This window comes from Struthio camelus, chromosome 5 (assembly GCF_040807025.1).
Source record: "Struthio camelus isolate bStrCam1 chromosome 5, bStrCam1.hap1, whole genome shotgun sequence".
NCBI lineage: Eukaryota > Metazoa > Chordata > Aves > Struthioniformes > Struthionidae > Struthio > Struthio camelus.
In genome coordinates this window covers 29,864,294-29,886,175 of record NC_090946.1, presented here as the reverse complement: position 1 = coordinate 29,886,175, position 21,882 = coordinate 29,864,294, and the positions used below count along the sequence as shown (strand labels likewise).

Here is a 21,882-nt window from a genome sequence, read left to right as displayed (position 1 = left end):
GTCGTTTCATTGGAATACGATTTCTTTACACTTCTAAAAGTGTAAAGGAGAAAATACTTCAATATCCATTTTAAATAACAAATAAGATGCTACTGTTCTTAAAGCTCTCAATGCATGTCACAAAACCATCAAGCACTTCTGCAACTGCCAATATGTGCTTTTGAGGTAAATAGTGAAACAAGAAGTGTGTGGCAGAAATACTTGAGGTGAATTGGCAGTTTCATGTTGAGAAGCTGCACCACTTGGATTTGAGCAGTGACAAACTATAAAAGTACCTTAAATCTCTTGTTTTCAATTTGTAGAGCGAAATTATATCTATTGATTTCAAGTTCAAAACTTTTGGGTAGATTTCAAAAGAAAGCAGTTAAAACGAGTGTGTCAAAATAACTTGCAAACTTTGCCTTGGGTTTGTTGAGTCTCTCACAAATATTTTTATGACCCTGGGAGTTCATCTGTTCTGTACAGTTCTTTATAATGCTGAAATGAGATACAATACTGTTGATCAGCTCACGTCACTTCTGCAGCAGTGTTTTGGAGCAGTTATACTCAGGAATGAAGCTTGTTTATAAGGACCACTACCAACTGTTGAACTCAAATGAACAAGGTATTGAGAGACAGCATTTTAAAGCCTGTGAAATCAAACTGCTACATATGAGCAAGAAGTAGGTACATACTGATTTTTTCTTCTTTTTGTGATGACCATGAAAATAGAACTGAATACTCGTGCCTCTTCATACGCTACCAAAGATGTTTCTTAAGAAACAACATGCATGAAAATAATTTGAAATATCAAAATTGCTACTTTCTTACACATTTCAAAAGAGTTTTTAATTTACATGAATACATTTTCAGAATAGGTGTCATGAATAATCTACTAAAAACAATGAAGCACTGTATGATTAATCAGTGTAATTTAATACTAATACAATAATCACGAACACTTGCCTTACAAAAACACTGGTATGTCTAAAGATTTTTAATGGCTAAAATCTAACCTAATACAAAAGGAGAAAGTAGACTCAGGAAGTTGCATCTGTCCACACACAATAATTTGCTTGATTTAAGACCATTTTAAGAAGAACAATAAATGCAATTTCAGTGTGCAATTTCACTTTTAAAATAATCAGCCTATTTCAGATTGTTAAAAATCAGGTATTGAATAGCTGTTAAAAGGCTGTCACGTGAAATAAATTTTAAAAAGGTATTCTGGGGAAAAAAAATAGGCCTAGTAATCCAGACTGTACAAGTAGGTTTGGGAAGACGCAACCATTATCCCTATTGCGTTGCTGAAGTCACATAGAAGGCAGAAGTTGCTCCTCACCAGGGTGGGCCCTGGCAGTGAGCTGGTCACCTTACCCACCCCACAGGGGTCTGGGTGAACTCCTTTCCTACTGTCGGGTACTACCTATAGGTATTCCTTCATCTTCTCATCCCACACTGAAATGATATGAAGGTATGTCATGTTTCTTGCACAGATGTCTCATAAGGAAAAAGCAAGAAGAAGGGAGGTGTAATAAATTCTTCGCTTACAATTTGCTTTGCCTAAATAAATAAAAAATATTAAAGCTGCTCTATGTCCATCTATCCATTAAGAGCAAAAAGAAAAATGCCATTTTTCTCTAAAAAAAAAAAAAAAACTATGTCATCCCTTACATTGATATTTGCACATTTTCACAAGTTCTCCACTTACCATTTAAAATAAAATGAAAAAAGAGAAAGTTGACTTAGCGATGCCCTCTTCAGAGAAGAACACCTTTATTCCACTGCAATAGCTTAGAAAATTATACTTAAAGGTGTATGAAGCTGTCCGAATTTTTGTATTATGTTTCTGCAGCTACATACAACTCATTTTTTTCAGTGTATGACATATCTTAAGTATAAAAGATTCAAAAGATTACTGAAGAAATATAATATTTCCTGACATTGAAAGGAAGAATTTAAATTGCAGCGGGGGGGGGGGGGGGGGCAAAGACTTACTGAAGGTTAGTCATGTTTTTACAGATTTTAATAAACTACCTATGTACACACAGGAACAAAGTATAATCTAAATATCTATGAAAATACAGCCTTGGAAGCATTCACAGCTTATTTGACTCAAGTCTTTTTAGCTAACATGTAGCCTAGGACAGCGCCATTAAATTAGTGTGGGGTTTGTAGATTAGAAAAGTAATCCTCTCCTATCACCCTCTTGCTGATATCTAATTTGTCTTCAGGTGTGATGCACTAATTATTCTTTTGGCTGTTTAGGTTGCAAATTCATTAGGACAGTATTTAAATTCTGAAAACATTTTTCCTTTCATGACTCCTAAAACTGAAATACATAAACTTTTTTCTAATTTGAAATTTTCAGCCAAGTAACAAATCACGACAAATTAAAGGAATCTGTGATCATAACTATATTAAATATATTATGTTTGAAAAATCATACCCAACATTTCTGTCAGTCTAAGGTTTTGTGAATAGAGTACTCAATTGTGGAACAAAGCACTGAAATGGCTCTGTAATAAAAACAGCCGATATTTAAAAAAAGAAAAAAGCCCACGTTATTGCACCTGGATTGGATGCTAGATTTCATAGATTTAAGGACACCAAAAGATATCAGCAGTATAAAAAACATCTGCAATACAGCTTATCTTCTTGTTACGTAACAGTGTAGGTCTTTCCCAGGTCAGAATATAGGCTCTCTAGATCAGATAGCACCATACTACTTTCTATATAAAACATTGCTTAGAGCATTAATACTAGGAGGCAGGAGTCTTGTGGGACAGACAAGCCAGGCAAGTTCTGTAGTGGTGGAATCCAGAAGCCTGTAGGATGGATAACCCACCCCAGTATGTTTCTTTCAAAATGATGGAGAGGTGATTGATGCAATGTAAATATGTGTGTGGGCTTGCAGCTCACACGTTGGGCTTGGATGCACTCTCAGATGCTTTCAGAGAAAGTACAGATACATACTTTAGTTCTAGGAGCAAAGCTGGAATTAGGACATAGCACCTATCTTAGGATTATGCAACTAGGAAAGAGTCTATTCATGTAGTAGAAAATAAGGTCACTAGCTGCATGTGGGTATGATAATGAAGAAACAAATTTCTGCGAAGATGCTAATTGAAACATCCTGTTATGATTTTGCTGAAGATGTGGCAAAGAAAAAATAGCATCTTTGAAGAAATACTCAGTAGTTTCTTTTGCTTTGGAAGATGGCAGGTTGGCTGACAAGGAATGCAGGCATGCTGTGAGATAAATTTAAAAGTAAAATTACCATATCTGAACCCTAGTCTGATCAAATCAGTGTTTTATACAAGTTGGAAAGGAAAAGCCTGCCACTGCTATGCAGTGATATGGCATTACTGTGCTAGCCGCTGCCCAGAGCTGATGTTCTGGCTGAAATATTTTATCTGTATTACTGTAATGCCTGAGACTTTTAGTTATAGCCTTGGACTTTGCTGCCTTGAGTTGCAAAGAAACACATAGCAGGAAAGACTGTCTGTCATGAATGAACTGTATCCCACATGTGCACTGTTCTCCCACATGTGCAAGGTACCATGTCAAACTCATATACTGTTGCTGTACTATTTCTGTCGTGATGTGCATGGAAACAGCCAAATGACACTCAAGCAGAGGCTTTACATATTTAAAAAGTAGCTGGTTCTGCTTATAGAATGTGTTCATTCCTCCTACTTTTTTCCTGCTCTTCCTGATCCTTTTAATAGCTTATAAAGTGCCTTGCCTTGACTAATTTGTAGGAGTAAGCAGGTAAAAAATTGGAGTTGGAAAGAAGAGCAGGTATATGGCCAAAAAAAGCACAACCAATGAGAAATAAGAAGTACTAAAAAGAACTAGCTTGATGCTTGTTGAAAGATTTGGCTGTGAGAAATGCACTAATCAGCCGTAGAGGGCTGACCTCTAAGTTAAAGGAGCTCATTAGCCAAAAAACAGTAGTAAATATAGGAACAAATGCCTAAATAATAAGTCTTTTTCTTGCTGTGAATTTAGATTTATCACCTAAGGACTATGTCAATATCTTGTTTCTAAAAATTTTGGTTTCTGCTACTGTCGCTCTTAAGACTCCTAGCCTGAGTATGGTATTAATGAAAAGACTCATAGATTTTCAAAATAGATCTCAACGGTGGAAATATAAATTAAACAGTAGATGAAGTTTATTGTTGATGCTGTTAGTGATGGTTTTAGTTTCTTTATTTCTTTTTTCTTTTCTTCACTTGACTAATTTTTTCAAAAATAGAATTACATTGCAGTAGTTTCGTAGCTGGTGCTGCTGAGTTAGATGACAATGATCTTTCTTACTGTTTGATTCAGATAAAATGTGCAATAAAAAAACTGATGTAGTATAATAGAACAGAAAAATATGACTATGCAGAAGTTGCCTGCGTGGGAAATGCGGATAGGCTCGTATGTTGTATGCTGCTACTACCATTCTGCTTTTCCCTCTTCCCCTGTTTCTTGACATTAGTGCTTTCTTTATAACTTGTTTGTATTGTTATGGAATAATTTTTTTGAAACCTACATCTCATCATCTCTTCACTTCTGCAAAGGCCTGTTCCAGGTGTTCCAGCGTATTCCAACCATGTTCAAGAATGCTGAACTCCTTAGAATTACATTTTGGCATTTTGACCCAAATATTTTAGAACAAACTCAAGCCTAAATTGTGCTAGACATATTAACTGTAAATTTCTTCCCATTTCTCATTTTAGCTAAATAATATGGCCAGAATTGGAAACATAACTCTATTCAGGGATATGCTTAGTATGTAATCATGACTCTGTAGAGCACAAGCCTAAAAATAAGCATGCAATTAGAATGAACTCCAGAATCGAGGCCCAAACCCTTTACATCAGACAGAAAATACAGATAGGCTTTGTGGGTATAAGAGAGTTTTATCTAGCCAGATAGAAGAGGTCTCTTAAAATACTGTAGACATGAAATATGTATGTATGTAATTCAGTGAGATTTTAAGGGTTAGTGTCTTAGCAACACAAAGTAAAATCTTTATAGAAATACTCTACTTTTTAGTTCATCTACTAAACACTTTAGCTTGCTCCATAATCTGGTTTCTGAATCTTCTCCACAGTGACTGATAGCTTTGCCAGAGCTAATGAAGGACATCCTCATCAGGTTAGTTTCTATGGCAAAATTCCTATTGTTTTCAGTAAGATCAGAAATGTGCAAATAACATTAGCTTTATGCTAAAGAAAATTGGCAAATATTGACCAGGATGAATTTTGCAATGCTAAGCTTTAAAAAAAGTATAGAACTACTACAGAGCAACTCTCCTTAAAAGAGAAAATCGTCTTCCTATTTTAAGGTTAATAACTGACAAGCTGCATAAGCATGCATGAAAGTCTTTCATTGCAGAAATGATAACAAAAAGTATTACACAATTTGGTGGTTTGTTTTGACAATAATTCAAAATTGTGCATCTTTCTTCTGATTTGAATTATTCTGGTTTCAACTCCCATGGATTTTTTTTTTAATTATTACCTTTTATTTTAACATTTGGAGGTCATCTAATCATAGCTTGACATACTTTGGTCAAGCCAAATACTGAGAACTTTCAAGTATAGGTATTTCATACATCTGGGGGTAATCTGTTCTGATGATGCGTTATTGACGCCATAAAAATTTTGGTTTAATGTCCAATCTGAACATCACACACCACAGTGTGTGGTTGATGCCATTAATCATGTCGTCTAGCACTAAAAGGAGTTTGGTACTGTCATCTTTGTAACTGATTTTCAAGTAGTTGTAGGCTGCTAGAGCTCTTTGGCTTATTTTTCTGATTAAATAAGCCCAGTTCCTTCAACTTTTTGGGTATTGTAGGTCGCTGACCATCTTGGTAGCCCATTTCTGGACCTTCCCCAGTTTTTTAACACTCTTCTTGGATTGAGGGGGTACGGGAGCAAAGCCAGACACAGTATTGCAGGTGCAGCCACAGTAGTGCCAAGTAGAGGGGGGCAATTACACTTTTATCTGCTGGCTACATTTCTTCTAAGGTTTGCTTTATTTCTGATGAGAGCGTACAGTTGGCTGGTATTCAAGGCGGTGTTTACCATAACCTTCAGGTCTTTCTCAGCAGGCCTGCTGCTCAGCCTGGATTGATGTATGGAGTTATTCCCAATAAAGAATTTTGCACTTATTGAATTTCATGAGGTTCTGTTGGAGTAAGGTTGGTTTACGTTCTGGACAATAGTTAACAGCTGGCTCTAATTAATTTTTTAGATGGCTATAATTCTTAGGAAATTCTTAGGAAATAAATGGTATATGTCAGTTATCACAGGGTAATTGAGAGTTTTAATTTCAGGCAACTTCATGAAAAGCATTAGGGAAGTACAAAGTTTAATTTAAAACATCTCTCTCTCCCAGCCTGTTTTCCCAGCTAAATAACATCCTGATCATTAGAAAGTAAATGTGGGGACTCAGTCCTGCTGTTCTTTTCAGGTAAAATTTCTAAGAACCCAGGAAACACAGATATGCCTAGAACTAAACATATTATGATCAAGTGAGACCATAGAAGCAACTCTTATTTTCTAACCTGCCCTGACAAAGACTCTGCTGCGTGAAAAAAACGTGTCTTGAATCTGCAAATCTGTCTGTTTAACACAGTTAATCTTAATGTGAAAACTGAATAATTCAAACATATGGGAAAATTCAGGACGATGTGTGATACTTTAGCCTTGAGGTTTTGAGTCATGATTTTGGTTCCAGTGGTTTATAAAGATACAAGGTTTAAGTGCAATTCTGTTTGATGCTGATCTGTCTGCTAAGTCCAGAGTTTTGATCTGTTTTAGAAATGGTTTATAAAATGCTACACTGAGGGATAATGTGTGACTTAGGTCGCTATAACTGCAGCATTCATTAGATACTGAGCATGAGGGTAGGTTTTTATTTAAATTTATTACAAGCTTAAGAGCTAACTTAGCTTAGGTATGTTAAATGTAAGAATGTATCCAATTCCTATATTCCTTAGCTACCACTTCGTAGTTGTTCTCTGTTTTCTGCACACTAAAAATACAATAAAATCAGATGGATCTCTCTTTACCAAGGATTTACTGTCCCAGTTTCTCATATTATCATATTTAGACATTATCAAGCTTATTCAGTTCATAGTGTCAAGGACTTAATTTAAACCATCTTTGTAGAGATTTTCTTCTCGTTGCAGACCTTACCTGCAGCTGTCATATTTGCAGTCTCAGGCATGTGTGCTAAAACAGAGCTTATTATTAAGAAACAAATAGAAAATAACTCTTTCCTGTCCTGAGGTTTAATTCTTCTGCAGGGTTGCTGAGCACTACCTTAGCCTGACTTTCTCTCTCCATTGTTCTGTGTAGGAATGGGGTCAGATAAATCTGTTTGAGCTCAGGAGTTCCATAACTCCCCATATGGGAATGTGGAGCAAAAATCAGATAGATGGCCCTCGGAGTACCGGGCAGCTGACAGCCTCTCTCCTGAGGGTGCCTGAGACAGCCTCTATTAGGCTGTAATTTTACTTATCTGCACCACTTTTCCTCATCCTTGTGCATATGTGAGCAGGTAACTGTCCTCTTCTTGTCACCCTCTGGTAAGGCAGGGAGCAGAACATATGGTGCTCCTCTGGGGTCTGACCTTGCTCCCTTGCCTGCAAATCAGACATTTCAGCCAAGGTGTCTTGGAGAAATAGGACTGGGTGTTCGGCAGGGCTTAGAACCTTACAAAGGGGCACAGCAGTTCAATGAAGAACTATATTTGCTGTTTGCAGACTACATATAATTATCATCTACTAAATTCATACTATTATACTGCATTTTATACTTGTGTTCTTTTCCTTAGAGACTCTTAGTTGGATATAGATTTCAGTTTTAATCCCTACTTACCCATTCTAAAGTCTTCATTAAAGCTTGAAAGCAAAGACTCTTAATTAACAAGAAGGATTTGATTCTCCCTCCCTCTTCCTTTGGCCTGTTCAACGACAGCCAGCCTGACTGGTCTCCACTTGCTTTATTCTGCTGTGCAACAACAGATACAGGGCTGTCTCTTAGCAGGAAAGAGCTGTTCCCAGCAGCTCTGGAGGCAGTTTGCCTGAGATTGCAGGAGTGCAGAGGAATGCCTCATCTGTTATGTTCAGTATGCAGAAAGCCACCAGAGACTGACAAATGAGTAGGATAATGTCTTCACAGCACCATAGCTTCTGCACCTTTTCTAAAATTAACTGACAACAAACCTTTTGCAAATGTTCCAAACAGAAACAAAATTTGGTCAGCTATCCTGAGGAGGTAAGAAAGATTTTTTTTTTCTTGAATTATGTTAACAGTTGGATCTGTCAGCTGCGTGTTATATAACAGTAATGTCTGGTATACTCTAGGAAGAAGTGTTGGAGAATAGCTCCCTGGTAAGAATGCAATTTTTATTTTATCTTTTTACCTTTAAGAGCCCTAGTGTGGATGTATTGCTTTATATATAGGTTTTTAGTACATTCTCATAGTGGGAAAACATCCTTATACTAAAAAAGTATGTGCATCCATCATGATAGTTTAACTGAACTGATATAGACAACGTAATACAACTTTATAGTAGACCAAAGTCATATAACTTTATAGTACAGACCAGTTTGCAGTAAGGGGTAGCAATCATGTAGTTGGTGTACTGCAAACTCCAGTCAACTATGGCAAAGTTTAAGATTTGCTTTAGTATCAGAAGAGGAAATTTCTGTTACATCTTCTAACACACAGCCAGAGCCATGAACTTTGGAGGAATGAAACAAATTTGCCATTAACTGTGTAGATTACAATAGGTGGGTTAATTAACTTCATTTTAGTAAATAATTTGTGTATCCCTAAACGGAGAAGAGATTTGCTAGAAACTGCTAGATACAGGGTGGAATATTTGACTGAGCATCGGATTGACTGTGATCTTGGGAGGATGAGAAAACAGGTTACTGTGGCAGAAAAATTAAAAACAAAACATTCAACACAAGTTGAATGCGAGTATATTGAATTTCACTCACCATGGCAGAATCCAGAGAGAATAACAGGAGTGGAGGAAGACAGGGGAGGAAATTAAAGTGTATAGTTTTAAATATTTTATTGCCTTGAATGCCTCTTGGTGTGCACTGTGGAGAAAAGTCAAATTAGAACATAAAGAAAATAAAATGGGCCATTCAGGTCTTGAATGTGCCCTTTAGTGTCTTTTTTGTATAAACTACCAGTAAGATTAAAACTATCAGTCTTTACTCATATATGAAAACAATACCAGTGACACAAACAAGTTTATAGTGGGAAGAGGAGGAAAAGGTGGCTGAAGTACAAGCTTAACTCACAATGTACACATGTAAACGCACGGTATTAATTTGTAAAGGAGGTGCAATTTGTACTTATCGTTCCTTAAACCCACCATTACAACCCAATTTCTTTAAAAGAGAAAAGGTTTACAGAAAAATAATAGCCAGAGGGGGCAGCCGGCTTGCTCCCGGTTTCGGGGGGACTGAGGAGGCTGCGCCTGTGGAAGGCGTTTCCGTCCACACAGCTCCGGGCTTCCTAAACTTGCCGACCGGTTTGCGCTCTGAGAAAGTGACCGAGTTTGTCTCCATCCGGGAAAAAAAAAAAGAATTAAAAATAAAAAAAAAAATCCAAAATAAAAAAACCCACGTTTTGGGAGGGGTAGGGAGGAGGCGAAGCCTCTCTGCCCCGGCCGGCTGCTCCGGCGGGCCGGGCCAGGCCGCTGCCGGCGGTTGCCGGGGCAACGGCGAGGGCGGGCGGCGCGGCCGGGCGGGGCCGGTGGGGCGGGGCCTGTCGGCGCCGCTCGGCTCCCGCCCCCCGCCGCCGCCGCCGCCGCCGGTGCAGCCGCCGGTGCCGGCGGGTGGGAGGTGGCGGGCTGCGGCGCGGCACGGCACCATGGTTCACCACTCGGGCTCCATCCAGTCCTTCCGGCAGCAGAAAGGTCAGTGCGGGCCGCCGGCTGTCCCCGGAGCCGTGCGGGCTGCGGGGCGGCGGCGGGAAGCGCTGCGGCGGTGTGGGCGCTCGCGCGTTTCACGGTGCGCCGAAATGGGGATTGTATTGCGGAGGGATTCGGGTCCTTTAAGATGTGGGACTGCTTTTTTGTTTCATTTTTTTCTTAGTGGTTGCACTGGTTGTGGGCCGCTGCCCCTCAGCGCGTCCGTTCAGGGCAGGGCTGCGGGCGGGCGCCGGCGGCGGCGGTTTGAAAGCGTGACCGTTAGCGGGTGTCGCGGAGGTGCTGCGCGGCAGCCGGGCGCTCGCAGCCCCGCGCTGGAGCTGACCAGCGCGTTTCCGCAGACCGGCCTCTCCGCTGGGGAGAAAGTTTCTCTCCAAGGGAAACGATGTTTCCCCATTTCTGGGGTGGGGTTGGGGGGGGGGGGAGGTTGTCGTGCGGGTTACTTGTCTGACTGCCGTATGCGTGAGGTCGACAGGTGTTTTAACTCTCTGGAGTTTGCTTCTGCCATTTTTTGGTTTCGGCTTGTTCTGATAGTCTCCGCAGTATGCTGTTACCTGAATCTACATCTTGGAGGGAAAAGAATAGCCGTGTTTATTTGAGGGCTCTAGTGTTAAAAGTGAAAATATTTCTTTCGGTAGCAGTAGGTAGTGTTCCTTTGGCAAATAAGGAAACAGGAGCTTTGTTGGCCAACAAATACGAAAGTAAATTTTCAGCTGTGGTTATAATCACTGTAAAATCTTTACTGTGTTTGCGATGGGGAAAAAAACCCATAATTTTCTCAAGACACTTTGATTTTTTTTTCTGATCATGAAATTTTTTTTGTTTGTTTAATTCTACCTTAACAGATAAGATGAAATCCTGTTTTCTTTTGTTACCGTTATCCTTTTGCACAGTTTCCTTTAATAGTTAACTTTTTTTTTCCTTAGAATTCAGTATGTCATGAATTATGATTTAATATGGTGTGCTTCATGCATAAATTATGGATTCACTTATTCGATTTTACTTCATTCAGGTTCTGCTGTTTGAATGGTTAGTGAAAACTAAATAATTCAAAGCACTTACTCCATTCTGGTAATTCCACAATGGGTTTAATTCCTTGCTGTGGAGATATTGAATTTGATGGCTATCTTACGTGCAGTAATGGTGGTGGTACAAATTGTAAAATGTCTAGTTTAGTCATGTTCAAAGTTAATGAAATAGTACAATAACTTTTTTTTTCTTCAAATGTAAGAAATGTGTTTATAAAAGCATCAAGTGACCTGGAGTCACAGTGTATATATCCTTTGTTTTTCATAAGAAAACTTTTTTTTTTTTAAACCTTAACAACGATTAGCTAGCCCTAGAGTCCCTTGTAAGGCCCTCCAGGACGTATTCTGTAATAATCTTTTTTTCTTTTTGCCCATAACTATATTTTTAAGTTCGGGGATGACATTTAATTGCTTGAAACCAAGCTGCACTGTGTGATTTAAAAAATTATATATGTTTGTAACACTACTAGAACTTCATAATATCCTAGATCCATGAGTGTTTTTAATCAGTTACATACTGAGAAGCTGGTTCTCAATCCTTCTTCCTTATACTTGAAGAAGTCCTGATGAAGGTGCTTTGGCAATCATAAAGCTTTGAAAGAGAGAAAATGCTCTCATGTACAGCTGTAATGCTGTACAGAGCATGTACAGCATTAACTAATATGTGTATCACTTCCCCAAAAATTTCACAGTATATGCTAAATCTTCCTGAATGAGTTTGGTCAGAGTTTTTTGCAACCTATTGCTTTTAGGGCTGGGGGAGGACCGCATGAAGTCTTGAGCTAAAGGTCATACTATCATTTCTAACTTACTATTGTTGATTTTTTTGAGTAAACGTACTGTTTATGTTTTCTAGCTGCTTACAGAACAGTGCCCTAAATTCCTTTTTTTACAGAATCAGTGGTAATCCTCGTGAAATGGCCAACTGCCCATCACAGCTGTGCCTTCTATGCTTCACTTGCGTTGATTGAGCTTCATTTCTTTGGAGGGATTTAAAGGACGCTCTTCTTATGTGTGTTCTCAGTCATAGAGGAAAACAGTAAATCAACGCAAATAATATTTCATGACAATAAATAGAAATTAGTTTTAACCTTTTGAAAAACTGAGCCTGTGTACCTACTGCCAGGCGATGTCATATTCAAACTAACTTGCTAAGGAGAGGTAACTGTTAAAGATTCGAGATAGAATGGGTTAAAGAGCATTTTTTTTCCTTACCTACTCTCAGCATAAGTAGTGATTTCTGTACCAAAGCTGCCTTGAAAGAATAAGACTAAGTTCTCTGCTGTCTAGGATATCTAGGATTTTTCAACAGGGATTAAAAAAGAGAAAAAAGTATTTATATCCTGAGGGTTTGGTTCTGGTTAGAGATTGGTTCGTTCTTTCTTTCTTTCTTTTTTGCTTCTTGACAGTGAGGAGGTGTTCACAGTAGGAGGCTGATATTATAATGTGCCACCGTGGTTTTGTCTTGCTCTTTGTTCCGATTACATACGCAGAATGAAACCTTCAGTTTTCGAAAGCTGCATTATAACAGCATAGTGTTACGAGACACTAAGAGGTTTGGAAAAGAATCTTTCTTCTTCATCCTCTATGCTTCTTGTTGTACTTCATGTATCTGAAGGTATCTCTATCAAAAAGAACAATGTCTGTCTTAAAGGTGGACTAATGTCCATGTGCGTGTCTGTGCACAGTAGTGCATTAGATCTGTTGAGCCATCTGTATAGTTCTTTTGTTACTATTTTTAACCTGTGTTGTGGCAGAAACTGTGAAAGCTTTTTCTGAAATTACTTTCCTCGGTAGTGTTCTCAAAGACATGCATTTTACTATTTCCTATACTGTGTTATACCGTTATACTTTTTACTTCTGTAAGAGTAACAGAGGTGACTCAGCCTATGACCTTCTAGGAATTATGTCACAAGAAAAAAGAAGAAATCTTTCTTATTTTCTAGCTTTTTTCCAAACATCTTCTAGAAGAAGAAAATCTCTGCCCTCGGACACTAATAAGGTCTGCCTAAAACTGCTAGGTACTAAATGAATAGTTATTCAGGAAGGATGAATAAGACCGAGATAACACTGATGAAGGCAAAGATTTTCTCTATAGACTACTTGGAGTTTAGTAATTCCAGGGAAAGACAGCTCATTAGGGTTTGATGTTTCATGTCAATCGCAACTGAATGCTATCCATTTAAATGCAGGACATAAAAGTATGTAATGACCTTACAGTAGACTTCCTGTTTTCTGGAACAAGTCTGGGACTGGTGCAAAGTAATTGCTTGGTTTATTAGGAAGCTCTGTTAAAAAAGATATACTTCAAAAGGAAAGATAACGTAAGGTTGGGAAGAGGCTCCTCTTTATCAGCTACTTGATAACCATTCACTGTGAGTGATTTTTTTGAATGTTTCTAGTCTGACTGAAGGAAAACCCTACGTTTTTGGGTACAGGTCAAGCAATAACAATCTTTAAAATTTTAAGTATCTATAACTTTAATCCTGATATATACAGACTACAGTTTCCTGCATACTCTGCTGGCTCATTTTATTGACTCTCATTGCTCTTTTTAATATCTCTATCAAATCTTTTTAAGGAAAGAGCTCAAGGCTGGTGTATGGAGGAAGAAAACTGAGTTGCCTTAGCATAGTGCATGAGTTTTAGGAACTTGAACTGCAGATTAAAATCCAGTGCCTAATTCAGGCTATGTTTCACTCTTCCTGTTGAAGTTGTGGAACTGCACAGAAGGAACTTGGTAGCAGAGAGAGCCTGGGATTGAGAAGGAAGTGCATGTGAGGCAGTAATCGGACTCCTGGGTTTCAATCACTGCTTTCAACAGCTATTTCCGTGTCTTAAATAACGACTGTTTAATGCAGGGATGGAAGCGCAGTCCCCTACTTATTGCTCTCTGTCTTTGGACCCATTAATTCTGAATTCTTTTCTGAACAGTAAATTACCTGAATGCGTAGAACATTTGTAGGCACCCTGTGGAGCTGAGTACCGAGCCCCCGACTTGTGTTACTGTTATCACCATTGGCTATTGGACAGAAATAAGCTAGGGCTGTTGTTAGGTCATCCTAACTTTTCAAAAGAAGCAGTGGTTGTTGCTGTTAGGATCTTCTTTAATACGTGTTGTGCCCTTTCTGAGAGTGCTGATTTAGCTCCTCAAGGGATTTACATTGAGTTTGCCTGACTTCTGAGCGAGTCAGATGCCTCCATAAAAGATGTAATCCTAGATCTGAACTTCTGGTCACTGCCAAATATTTTGTTTAATTTATTATATTAGCCATCTGAAGTTGTAGTTTGGTTTAGGTGGATTAAGGGTTGGGTTGAGAATCTCTGGAAAAGATATAGTCATCCTCCCTACATGGGAGCACTTGTTACTTCATTAACTGATCTTTGTAAACTCCTTTCAGCTGCTTAGAGGAAAATCACCATTACAGAGTTCTGTTGTCTTTTTTTTTTAATTGTAATTATGAGATCTTAGTGACCTATTTTCTTTATAAAATAACTTGTGAATTTGTGTTTTAGTTGTGAATTTAAATGAGAGTTTATAAAGATCACATTTTGTTTTTATATTGCTCCAGAGTTAGCAGTGTTCAGAAACTTGGAGCTCTAATTAAGCCTTTTAGATTTTTTTCACAGAGAAATCTCTAAGGCTGTTTGATACTTCAGTGGCATCAGTGGACCAAATAAGCTTAGGTGAAAGAGAGAGTGGCTGAAAGGAGACTGCTGAAATTCCTGGAATCCACAGTTCCATCATATACAAATTTATGAGAAATTGTGAATTTTACTCATTTTCCTCAAGAGCAGAAAGAACAAACTTTCATTTCAGGATGAGTAAAAGAATTTCAGTGGTTTAGTTCTTTCATTTGCATTCCAAGGAGCAAACTAACATTTACAGAAAATCTCAAAGCTATCCTTCACTTGACTCTGAAAGCTGAGGGTAACATAGTTATTCATATACACCCTTAAAATATCATATTCAAACAGTGCCATTTATAATGCTCTTTTAGTGTATTGAAAAGCAAGGCCCAAGTTTTTACGCTTGAGTATATTTGCTCCTATTTTTGTTGCTTGGTACTGCTACACAGCTTAAGATGCCCTCTATCATATTCAGTCTGACGTCTTGGAACAACCCATAATTTGTCTTTTTATTCCAGATTGTACTGGTGTAGGTTGTAACTTCAATGAAATATGTGTAATACTTAATTGAAAATAATCATTAAATAATTATGAATGGATCTATTTAACCACCTTACATATGCACGTTTGTGAGTGTTGTAGTATGTAAGTTAAATATTGTGTTTGTGTTTTTCTTCAGTGACCAAATATTTAAAATTAGAAACCTAAAAAATTTTGAAATTTCCAGTTTGTCACACAACTCTGCTATCTGGCTGCAGACAGCGATGTGCTGATAAGATAACTGGGCATTAGCGTGCTACGTTTCAATTTTAGGAATAGCTTGAGATAACTGTTAGAATGTGCCTTTTCTCTCCCTCCAAACACTAATTTTCTTCAGAACTCTCATTTTACCATCAGGTTTATATTTCATTCAGTACCACCATAAAACTATAAGTTCCAGTTCTGCCTTCATATTTTGATTGGTTTATTCTGTGGTTTTTTTTGTCATTTCTGAAATTATTAAATGTGGAAGATAAATGAAAGAATCTGACAGTGTAAGCTCTGTTAAATATTTGTCACAGTTTCAGAAGGCCTGGTTTGATACAAATTTTTGCAACAAAATTAGCAGCAGCCAGTATATTTTATGGTTAAGTGTATTTTACAACTTCAACAATCAAGAGAAGTTAAAAAGTCCTCTTAAATAACAGTACCAAGACCCTGCCTTCCAAGCAATGCAGCCAGCTGGGCAACAACTGAAAAAGTAATGTTCTTTCACTGAAAAGTGGAAAAAAAAATAGCCACTTGTATATCAAAGATACTATGATAGTAGAAGCTAAGTATGTTAAATCCTTATGTTTACTGAGCAACATGAAGAGCTCTGCTTTTCTACTTGGTCCCATCTAAGCTGATGAGGCTGTCTGTGTTGTCTTGAGTGGACACTGGATGAAGCTTTCAGAAAGCATGATAAATGCTTTTTTATCATTTTTATCCTGATAAAAATGTGAAATTCCCTTTATCAAACTTGTTTTAGAATTAGTTCAGTTTTATGTGTTCTGAAAGATATGTTATGGAGATTACTTATTTAAGATGGATTTAACTTGAAACGAAGCTAAAGCATATAGCAACGTGTCTTAACATCTCGGAGTCTCTGAATGCCAATCGTCACAGTTTTCTCTCAATGTCTTCCTCAGTTTGGGTTATCAGCAGGCTTACAAAGGCTTGAAGCTAGTGTGAAGCCATTCCTCACCTAGGTGAGGAATCGTTCGTTTGTCTAACAGATGAGGTCACAGTTTAATTTGCAACTTCTTTAACTGTTTTAAATGTGATTTCAAAGCAGCTGACCTCTTAGCTGTCCTTTTGGGTCATCTTCAGTATATAAGCATCAGGAAAATAGTAACAATTATTATACAGCTATTGGACCTACTTAAAGGTAGGAACTATTGGGAAAAAAAATCATGAAAACATTCTGAATTAGACTCAATCTGTGCAGTCCAGGAAAGGGTGAATAGTTTGAAGAACATCTGCAGAAATTACTTTTGAATAACAGAATGCTGCTGTTTGCGGGGGGGAGTTATTTATCTCTTTAATAACAATGTGGAACGATAAGGCACATAGGTTTTCTTGCTTGGCTGTAATTCTTGCTGCATTTCTGGATAGCACCAGTAGCTCAAGAATATTCGTATATTCTTGAGAAACCACAGATCTCTCAAATCTGCGTTTAAAATTTCCTAAGTACATCACAGTTACTGAAGAGCTGTAACTAGTCACATATGCTCCAGATAGCGGCTGTAATGGTGCAAGCTTTCTGAGTTAGAAAACGTTTGAAATGTCTTATTCTTGTCATGATATTGCAGAATTACTCTTGATCTCTTTACTCTCTCTTTACTCCTTATCGTTTGTTTGTTTAGTAACTTCCTCAATAGTGTCTCTTGCTAAGTGAGAAGTGTCTCTTGCTGATGTATAGAATATTTGTATGGTGTTTTCCTTTCAATTCATTAAATAAGGAACTTCAGTATTTCTAATGAAGTAAATTTCCCAAACTCTTAATCAAATTTTTAGAAAAAAAGTAAGTCCTGTTACTTTTGTATCTTCAGGCTATTGTGAGGCAGTCCATTAGCTTCCTTTTCTTTATGATTGTTCTAAAAGTAATGTAATAGTATCAGAAGATAGCAAAAAAAAAAAAAAAAGGCAAAGGGAATTAAAGAGGGAGAATGCTAGGAGATCCTAAGAATTTCTGAAATTTATGAATGCGTTGAAAGATTATATGGAGAGTTTTTAAAGCACAAAATAGTTAATTAAAAACTAATATAGATAGGTGAGTAAGAGATGCAGAAAAGACAGACAGATAAAACAATGCCAGGTAATGAAAGTAGACCAAGCATATTGAAAAGTCTGTGTAAGCAGTACTATTTAATGTATATATTTAAGTAGGACTGTACACCAGGGGATTTGCAAATATCTCGGCACAACCCTCTTCACATAAAGCCATGTCAGCAATAGCAGCTTCAGCAGTGAGTACTGATTTCAGAAAAGTCAGTTTCTAAAACAAAAGGGACAGGTAACTGTTTTCAGATCTCTAAAAAGCTGATACAGAGAGTATGTGAAAAATAGTGAATATGAATGTACCTAGAGCCAACCAGTTTGAGAGATAAACAGGTACTACCTGAATGCAAATTGTATATGTCTGAATATGTTGCACGGGGTATAGAACTGGATCTTTCAGCTGAAAGAAAAAGACAAGACTTATGTACTACTGTTTAATATCACATAAAACGTGGGTGTTTTGTTAGCACTGTCTTTAAAATTGAAGTGTGTGGTAAAATGTATTGCTGGAGTCTAAATAGTGTAAGTGGAGAGGCTTGAGGGCCTAAATTTTTGTCTTCTGCAGAAACCCTCCATTTTGCTGATGTATTTAAAGACAGATATGAGATCTATCTATCTACTGAATATTTAATATAAATTAAAAGTCAATTATATATATTATATATATAAATCTATAGACATTTGTGCATCTCTGAAGGCTGATCAAAAGCACGCAGAGAACCTGCAGAAAAACAGCCCTCTTCCTGCAGAGAAACTGCAGAAAACTGTTCTTTCTGTCCGTCGTTTCAAAGCTATTTAGGTGAAATTCAATTGAATGTTGTAACACCTAAAGGGTTTTGGGTCATTCAGATTCAGATTTTTTAAGGTTTTTCCAAAGATGCAGACAAGCATTCCATCACAGCTTATAAAACTACTTGGCTGCCTAACCCACACTAATCTTGAGGCATTATATACCTAGTGGTGTTTACAGGGTACTGGAATCAAATGAACTCCAGTGCTTAGATCTTTTAAAAACTGACTCTAAATATCTAAGAAAAAATTTTAAACGAAGAGTTTGTCTTTACCAAGGAAGTCATTTTTTTCTGAAACTCTTTAAACCTACCTGAATAGATGTTCCTGATTAACTCTTGTATAAATTCATTCATTATAGTATAGGTATATCTACCCCTAGAGTTAACCTGGAATTCTCACTTAGAGCTCCAAATTTCATTGCAAGTTAACTGTATTGCTTGTAAATAGCATGTATATATCACTGAAGTAACTGCAAACCAAAAAAGATAAAAAGCTGGCATGACCTAGTAGAATAACCTTTATTAGTTATCTTGTGCTAAGCTCTGTAACAGTATGCTTACAATACCAGAAACGTTAGGTAGCCTAAAGCTCTTGTCTGCATGAGCGTGCTGGCCAAAGGTTGAAGTTGAGTGGAAGGACACACGTTTTTGTTAGGTTATGTGACCGAAAAGCTCATCCGCACACGCACAAAGATGGAGGGGAAGAGCGTATCGGGATTGCACAAGACTCACTATAGGATGTTTACAGGAGGAACCAGATGCAAGGAAAGGGAGGGGTCACGGTGCCTCCAAAGGGAAAAAGTGGAAAAGTAGAGGGATAAGGGAATAAAAAGGGCCCGTCACGTGCAAACAGGGCTGGTCTGGCTATGCCGTGCACCTAATCAGCACAGTCTGCCTCCCTCCTTATTAAATTTCATTTATACCTATTTTTTTTGGGTGAGGGGCTCTCTTTTCTGTATGTATGCATATGTACAGGGATCTGAACATTGGCAACTGGAGTGGGACCACTGATCATAGGGCCCACGTGTCTGTGGTGCCAGCCACTGGAGTGAGTGAGGTTATGCATGTCAGTGTGTGATTGCTAGTGAATATCTGGACTAGCCAGCGCATAGGTTAAGTGGCTCTAATGGGCTACCAGATTTGTCAACCCCTAACATCTTTCCCTGTGACTAACTGGAAAAATATACTAAATTTCCCCTAATAAGTGGAAAAAATACTAAAATAAAAATATAATGTTATTTTACTGTATTAGTAACTATAATAGTTTAAAAGCTTTTTTTAATGTGCAAAAACAAGGAATTTTTAGTTAAAATGCTTTGCTTCGCAGTGTGCTTTTATTACGGTATTATAAATGGGTACTGTTGTCTATCTAGCAATGCCTAATGCACTGATCTGGGTATTGTGAGGTACATCGCAATAAAAGATTCAGTATAAAAGGAGGAGGAGGATTTTCAGTACCACAGGAAATAATGAATAATGCACAGGAGCTTAACCATGTTGCTATTAATAATTTACAGTTTTCAGAAATGCACTACTTCGGAGTGGCTGTTTTAGAAATTTATTGTCTAAATAAAATGGAGAAACTGACTGAAAAAATGGCTATCATAAGAAAATGCTTCTAATTACTGTTATCCTTGTTGCAGCTTACTTGGACTTGAAGGTATTTCACGATGATTAAGTCGGTAACTATCTTTGAACATACATAAAAATCTTATGCATATAGCCTGCACAGAAGCCCAACATACTTGCTTTGATAACAGTGATATTTCAATAGGTAAACCTGAGAATTTGGTTAGGTTTGCTTATGAGGTTTAAATATAAATAAGGAATACTGTATCCTGTAACCCATTATCAAATTTCAATAATAGATAAAGAGAATTTGAACATATTAATGGACTATTAAAACAATAAAAATAAGAACAGGTTAAAGAAATAAGAATGACACTTCAAATTTTCACCTCATGTAAAAGAGATGTTCCCTGGTCTTCGTCTCCTGGAACATAGGAGCTTTCTCCATGGCCAGTGCTTACAGGAACTACGATTTAGGATATCACTCCAAAATAAATGTAATATGCTGTTAGGGACCAATCCTAACTTTTTAGTATTTTGTACTACAGGAATGGAACTTCTTCAACTTTTTCTTATTTTATATTGTAGGAATGCTAGAAATAAAGACGAGATTGACTTGTATTCAGTAACACTTTGCAGCAGGTAATGATACTGTCCAGTGATTAGTCAATCAACGTAGGGAGCAGCACATTGATATGTTTGTGTCTGGGAGACCTTCACAGAGCTCTTGTGTTATTTCCAGTTATCGGAGAGGAATTCAAGAAGTGTAATGTCGGATTATGATGGAAGCTCACAAATGGGAATTAAGCTAGAAAATAAATTTTAATATTTTATATAAATATATAAATTTTCAGCAAAATGTTACTGATGTCTTATAACCATCAGCTAATTTTTAACCTGAGAATTCATGAATATTTTAGTTATTCATAAATATTTTTAGATTAATGTTTCCTTTTTAAAATGCCTGGGTTATAACAGTTATCCTAAATTAGTTGGGGATTTTTATTCATTAATATAGCTTTTACATTGGTCTACTTTTCATTATCAGCATATACTACTTTTATGAATAATTTTTATACTAAAAACGTAAAATGTAATATGCTAATATAATTAAATAGTCCTTCAAAAATAAGTAAAACTTTTAGGTCCTATTCAGATTCTATAGTTTTCCATCGTTTGTAAAAATGAATTTTTAAATTAATCAGTACTTAGGGGAAAAATATCTCAAGTTTTGGAGAGGGGAGGGAGCAGAGTTTTTGAGATACTCCACTGAGGTGGACAGAGGGCTTTCGTTTCTGAACCAGCTCAAATATCAGCTGTGGTTTTTAAATATTTATGGGTATCATTACATGCCAAAATACACGATGAATTCAGAAATGCTGGTTACTACGGTAGCTCATTGTTATCAGCAAGTTGCCATTAGTGAATGTTATGCTCCTGTTTACTGAAGTTTGTGTTAAAGAGTTTTATTCATCTGTTTTGTAACACTGGAATTAACTGTTTGGTTCTCTTAATCTCAGTGCAAAAGAGTCAGCTTTCTGTCAAGCTGAAATGTACTGGTAATTGCTTTGTTTTCAAAAGCAAAAATGTGATTTATTTGAAAATAATTGTACTGCTTCTCTTTACTATTATCTGAGCACTTTTCACAAGAAATCAATAGCACTGTCCCTTTCAGTCTTGTGATACCTTACTGATTTTATGTATGGTATCCTAAGTATTCATACGGATTGTTTTTTGGGCTAAAGAGCAGGAGTCTGGGGAATACACAGCGTTTTGAAATTGAGGTCCATAAGAACCTGTATGTTGATGGAAAGATTTTCTTCAGAAGAAAACAATGCTATGTGTCCTGATGACTAGAGTTTGGATCTACCTGTTTTTTGACAGCTTGTTTCACACCTTGGTCGCAGCTTGTAACTTTGTGTTCAGTTCGAAGCTGCTTTGTTCTGGAGTGAGTAAAGGGATAGGCTGCACATTTGGTTTCTGAGGTATTTGGGAATTGGTTGCCCTGAAATTATGTCTAGTGTCTAGCATCCAACACTCATAATACTGTAGTAGTTATGATTATCTAGGGATATATGTATGGCAAGATTTTAGGGAGATACACCATCTTTTATTGTTTACAT

General features: G+C 37.3%; 1 protein-coding gene across 13 annotated transcripts in view; it reads left to right on the top strand.

The window, feature by feature from the left end:
* The window catches only part of ANO3 (anoctamin 3), a 226,975-nt gene that overhangs the window by 69,040 nt on the left and 136,053 nt on the right, over positions 1 to 21,882 (top strand). For 4 of the 13 annotated variants that reach the window (XM_068945324.1, XM_068945319.1, XM_068945322.1 and 1 more), the window contains exon 1: positions 9,810 to 9,927. The exons of 6 other annotated variants lie outside the window; for them this stretch is intronic. In XM_068945324.1, the coding sequence (XP_068801425.1) occupies positions 9,882 to 9,927 (46 nt within the window). In that variant the 5' untranslated portion in view covers positions 9,810 to 9,881. Of the gene's footprint in view, positions 1 to 8,009; positions 8,265 to 9,809; positions 9,928 to 21,882 lie in introns of those variants that run through there. 3 more of the 13 variants (XM_068945325.1, XM_068945323.1, XM_068945320.1) reach the window with 1 other exon arrangement.